General features: G+C 36.1%; 1 protein-coding gene across 1 annotated transcript in view; it reads left to right on the forward strand.

The window, feature by feature from the left end:
• FRMD3 (FERM domain containing 3) overlaps positions 1-5583 on the forward strand; it is a 69021-nt gene extending 63438 nt beyond the window's left edge. Inside the window, exon 13 of the mRNA XM_057370034.1 lies at positions 4028-5583. Within this exon, the coding sequence (XP_057226017.1) occupies positions 4028-4623 (596 nt within the window). The 3' untranslated portion in view covers positions 4624-5583. The remainder of the gene's footprint in view (positions 1-4027) is intronic.
• Positions 5584-6350: the final 767 nt, after the last annotated feature.

Genomic DNA, 6350 nt, shown 5'->3' on the forward strand with positions numbered 1-6350 from the left:
TCACTGCCTGAGGAGGAGTTACTATAAACTGTCATTGATTAACTCTCCTTGCAAAACTATAACAAGTGTCTTTTATGGGCACGGGACATAGGTATGGTACAAATCTGTGACMTGTTTCTGAGGGCGGGAGGTCTGTCTGTGATGCAAATCCTGCTTCATATAGCTTCTGTGTAGGAAAATACTTAAATACRGTGCAATTCTAGAGCCTGCCTCATTTTTCCACATTTCCATTTGTCGCATTCAGGCACTTTGCTTGTGTGAGAAGGTCACTTTCTCCTTCCTTCTGAAAGGTCATGCTATTCATAGTAAAATTAATTTTGTCAACATGGAAAATAAGCAAAGGATACCCAATATTTCTGGAGGAAGAAGTAGAAAGGACAGGAAGGAATTGTTCTAATTGAAGCCTGGCTGGCCTCATCTGTTTACAAGCATGTATGAAACATTCCTAGCACTGTTCTCTCTGRTCCATATCTAATTTTCAATTTCTCTGTTTAAAATAGGGATATATTCACACTTGTTCCTTTCTCCACTATGCAAAGCTCTTACAGGTGTGTAATTATGTTTGCATTTCAAGTAAGAAAAGCTGTATGTAGGATATCCGGCTAATAGACAATGTGTGAACTGAAATTTTTAATAAGCAGAGGATATATTTTTCTGGAGTGTGTTTCCAGCAACTGCAGCTTCTTAAGAATGGTGGAGCTAGAGCTGTCCTTCATCTTGCTAATCCTCAGCTGCTGGTTTTGGCCCCTCTAGAAATACTAGCGGCTGACAACTTTTATGTCAGACCTCTTTCATGTTCATGTTCACAGCAGATGACCCCAGTAATATCACGTTTTATTCAGCTGTTCATGTTTGGGACAATCACAGTATTTGGTGGAAGGGGAATACTGAGTTTTGCTAGGATAACGAGATCCCTGGCTTTGTAAAATTTGTTCATTTGCCAGAAGTGTAGCTGTGGAAATATGACAAATAAAGCTGAGTGTATTTACCTGATATTCCAGTAATCTATATTGGAAGTTTCTGATCTATGGAAAGCAAATTGTTAGTACGAATATAAGGTGAGGAACAGAAGGAAGAGGTTCTTTTCAAATGTAATTTAATGCTCAACTTGTAAACACAATATAAATTTAAACTATTATTAAAGAAATAGTAGACTTTTCAAAATCTTTCGAACAAATCATGCGAAATATTAGCCTTATAAGGGTAGTAGCAAAACAATTGTTACATATGAAAGGAGCAAAGGATTTGCAGTTGAGTTGCAGAATAATGAAAGGGTATTTGAGTTGGGCTTGCTTTAACTTTTAGTTTCTCTATTTCCTTTGAAATATTTTGAGGCTTTTTGTTTTCTTTTAACTTGATTTTGTAACTTCAGATAACTGGCTTCTTGAGGGCTATCTGAAAAGTATAAAATCTGAAAAGCATTCTTCTCTCTTAAATTTGTGTTACTGGAGTTACAGTTCCATACTGTGGAACGATTTTGATTTTTGGTACTTTAATATTTTCRGACCTGCATAAGCATGATGTGTGCCATAGTGATTTTACAGTTATGTCCTTTGAAACCATCCAAGCACGAATGGTCCAACATGCTAATCTATTTATTGAAACATGACTGGCACTTTGCTGGAATCAGTCACATTGACCGTGGTTAATAGCCTGTTCTTTCCTCAGTCCCTGAGTTCAGAAATGCTGTGGTRTTACAGGGAATGTGAAAGAACAAGAGGAACGGCTTTATATATTTAATTTTTTAAAATATCAAATGTAGTTGAAGCAGCAGCATTTAATGCCCATTCTAAATTTTCAAGTATTTATTTACACTAGTATTTGACTGATGTAAAGTGCAGTTGCTTTGACTTAATAAGTTTAAACAACAAATAAAGGAGTTGAAAATTGCTGTTAGCAGTTGAAATTAAGTAGTGGAATGTAAATCAGAGCTGCAACACATTCTAATTTTAATACAAACWGTTCAGTTGACAGAGACTTAACAGGTTAATCTCAAAGTCAGAAGTTTGCCAGTTGAGAAAAATACAGTTTTAATGAAAGATAATATGGTATTTGTTGTTCATGTTCACTATGCATTTTATCATGCTGGAATTTACTCTGTGGAGGAAGAGGAGGCTCAAGAATCATAAATTGGGGTGACCTTTCTTTGTGGTAGCTGCAGCTGTCCCTTTCTATGATGAGAAACACGATGAAGRTATATTACAGACTTTGCACCTAAGTCAGTATACACAGGCCTGTGACCAGAGTTCTCAAATTAGGGAGAGTAAAATTAGGTGCTTTAAACCACWTTGGAATATTTAATTAAGTGGCTTAACTTAAATTTTACTCATATTAAGAATAATTGGAAAGTGCATTTGAAAATCAAATTGTAATACTTGTGTTTCTAAAGATATGTGTAGACACTTAATGTTGGGCACCACAGTTAAAAATTTTTGGCTTTTGTGTTCTAAGGTCTCATGGGTGCACTCTCAAGTGACTCAGTATGGTTTGTGAATCCAGCATGACCTTCTGTTACAGTATGCTTAGGAGAAAGATCGCTCAAATCTGTTCTCACTTCTTAGTGTTCATACACTGTTGTGTCTCGTTTCAGTTGGTTTGTGTCCTCCTCATGATGACTGTGGAAAGTGTATTTATTTATGTAAAGACTGGTGTAGACAATTAAGTTCCAGCACATAACATGTTTCATGCTGAAATGTGATGAATTTCCAAATTGACTGTGATGAGAGAGGACAAAGTATTTGAGGCAAGGAATTATTAGCTAGGCAGTCAAATTAAATTTATGAAAATGAAACTAATTAAATTATTAGACTACTAATTTTCCTTATTGAGGACAATGTTTCATTTCAGCTATTCACATCTGCTGCTGAAAGGAGCTCTCCTGCTCTCTCTCTCCATCCCTGATAATGTGTCTCCATGAGAACATATGGCAGTCCAGCTCAGGAAGTAAACATCAGATGCTAACCCAAGCTGTCTTCATCAGTGATGAAATGAAAGGAAGCAGAAATGGTCTTTTTGATCATTTGGCCAAAATGTGAAACCTCATCTGGAGGCATGGCCGTGCTCCTAGGGAGCAAGGAAAAGTTAACGAATTRCTGGGGAAGAGATCTGTCTGGGGCATTTTGAATAAAAGGGGAAATTTCCATGAGGAGGTGCCTTAACATCACTTTGTAAGGATGGTCTGTGCCTAGCTCTCCTCCCTTCCACTCTTGCTGCTGTCAACTAATAGCAGCCACTGCAGTAYTGAGTAATGTAAACAGCAAGACTTCTTTGCAAATTTATTGCTGATAGACTGGGAAAAGGAGAGTAAGTTTTGAGAAGAGAGAACTTGGGCAGAGAAYGGTGTCATAAGAAAGTCTATTCTGTAAGGGGAAAAGAGAAATGTAGGAGAGAAAAGAAACAAAGGACTAGATGAGCAGAAAAAAAAAAAGACATGAGAAGGAGCTTTCTTAACAGGTTTAAATGCTGTTTTCTGTTAAAATGCTGTTTCAATGATGTCTAATGGTCACATAATGTGTTAACTTTCCTCTCCTTCTATCCTTTTTAGCATGAATTTTTCATCATAATCTACTGTCTCTTTTTAATGTCATGCTTTATTCTCAGCCTTAACTATTATCTTACCACACTCATTTATCTCAAAGGAATAAAGCTGGRTAGTTTTTGTTGTTATTATTATTAGATTATACACCAAAGAGCAACAATTCACGCATATAATAGGTATTAATTTATACCAGAAATCAGATTGCCGGTAGAAAATAAGATGCTCTGTTTTTTGCTTTGCACTAGACTACTATTAGTAGTAGCTGCATCAAACCCTCTTAAGCAGATCTGGTGTACTGCAGTGTTGTAAAGATATTGCCCTCTTCAGAAAGCTTTTCCAGGATTTTAAAATTGTGTACAGTCTGGTTTCAACATACAAAATTATTGCAGAATCTTCTTTACAAACATGTGTTAGATACTATTGGAAGGCTGAATTTTCCCACCAGGGTGTCAAAAATTTAGGATCATTGTTTTAATCTCATTTTTTCAGGTATCCAACTGCCAAAGGAAGATGAGATTTCAGTACCTGTGACTTCAAGCTCTCCAGTAAAGGATGCTGAGGAGAGTGTTGACCTTGCCATTGAACAGGAAGAGAAGATGAAAGAGGAACCATTAACCATCTCAGAGCTGGTATACAATCCTAGTGCCAGCTTGCTGCCCACACCTGTTGATGATGAGATTGACATGCTTTTTGATACCTGTCCAAGAGCAGAGAATGAGAAAGATGATACTGATTCATTTGAGGAACTTGAAGCAGATGAAAATGCATTTTTAATTGCAGAGGAGGAAGAACTGAAAGAAGCTCGRAAGGCCCTGAGGTGGAGCTATGACTTTCTAATGGGCAACATAGAGGTGAATGCTTTTGTGAAGAGTTTCTCCAGACTTTTTCTTGTAGGCCTTGGACTGTTGTTGTTTGTGTTCCCTCTTTTCCTTGTTCTCCTAGAGTCGGACCTTCAAATCTCTTTCCTTCATGAAATCCGTCAGACGCCGGAGTTTCAGCAGTTTCACGTTGAATATTACTGCCCYCTTAGGCAGTGGATGGCTTGCAAAATAAACTTTATCCGTGGTATGCTGGGCAGCTTTTAAATTTTACATGAATATGATCAAACTAAGGGCTATATTCAAAATTCCAATTTGTGACAGCTTTGACAGCTTTCCATAATGCCCCTGGGCCCATCTGTTGGTAGCTGCCTTGGTACCTTCCCATACAGTTTTCCTTACAGATTCTTCAGGTTCCTAAGTTCCCTTTACATACTTAAATTGCCACTTTAGTTACAGGCTTATACWGTCATCTTCCAATAACCAAAAAGAACCTTTATTTTAATTACATTTCAGACTTCCCGCTCATCTATTACGTGCTATAAGACAGGGTCATATTAAGTTTCATTGTCCTTAACCTTTCAACCCATGGCACTAAAACTGACAATATTGAAAGAAAAACTTTTTGAATATACTCCTTAGTGTAACAATCTCTTCTAACCAATGCCTATACAAGCAATGTTTATGCTGGGTTTTTGGTTTTTGTTTGTTTTTCTGTTTGTTTGTTTTTTACATTTTTATGTGTTTAAAATATTTTGGTAAATTTTTAGTAAAAGACAACTTGTGATGTTATTTAAATGTACACATTGGTAAGAATAATTCAGAAGGGGCATGTAGGCTGTTTTTAGTGTTTTATCAATTATTTGTTTTTAAACTACTGGCTGGAGAATGAATGAATTTAGTGTAGCTCTATATAGAGGGATTGTGTTTGGGAAACACATAGAAAGTTCACTCAAGTTCAGAAGGGGCTGCCTGGGGGAGGTGAAAGGACAGCAAGTAGGCAAAAAATTTCTGAAAGACAAAGTTTTAAAACTTGGGGAAGAGAGYAGAACTGAAATGATCCTTCCTTTTATCTGTCAGGTTGTCTTCCACTTCATCAGTTCTGCGGAAAGTCTTTACAAGATAGTCCAAGTACGTTTAGGAAGAGCTTGAGTCTTCAGTCTAAATGTAGATTATTGTACATAATGGAAGACAATAATAGTAAGTAGTAAAAAAAAAAAAATTGAAAAAAAAAGAAAAAAAAAAAAAAAAAAGAGAAAAAAAGAGAAAAACTAATAAAAAAGGAAAAAAATTAAAAAAGGACGCCAAACTAAATCAGTAGGTGGGTAACCTACTTTTAAAAACTATAAAGAAGAGGAAAAGGTGAAAAAGGAACGAAGTTTTCATATTTCTTTTTAAAAGCAAAGCATTAGGCTGTACAGTTGATATAAAAGTATTCTACTGGCTCACAGTTTAAGGCATCAACACTTTAAGAGATGCATCTCCATGCTTGATGCCCTTTACGACTAAACTCTAAGACAATATATTTTCTGTGCATACTAATATACTTCCTTTCACATGTAGCAGCATCCTTACCCTCCTTCCTTGTTATTACGAGCCCATTTACAAGATCTAATGCTGTTTTGTGTAACATGGATTTGTATATCTAARGGTATTCCAACATAGCTTAGAGAATATACTTATGTAAAATCTTGTCAATGCTGAGAAAGTTTGAAAGCCCTCAAATATACCACAGAGGTTGTATTTAAGACAAGAAAGTTTTTATTCCTCCTYTCCCACAATCTTAGTGCAGCCTTGTTTCATATTTAAATTAAGGAACTTGAATTTTGGCTTCAGAGTCTTTCTCCTGCTTAGACATTTATGAATTGGAGACATATTCGAGGCTGTTTTATTAGATGTGCATTTAACACATTGTAACCACATGTCTAATTCCTACTAAATAAATTCCTTTAGTTTCAATATCAGGGAATCTATTTTGCTTGGTTTTATCAYGT

The sequence above is a fragment of the Malurus melanocephalus genome, unplaced genomic scaffold (genome assembly GCF_030028575.1).
Source record: "Malurus melanocephalus ecotype Western Australia unplaced genomic scaffold, MMel_1.1 scaffold_117, whole genome shotgun sequence".
Classification (NCBI taxonomy): Eukaryota; Metazoa; Chordata; class Aves; order Passeriformes; family Maluridae; genus Malurus; species Malurus melanocephalus.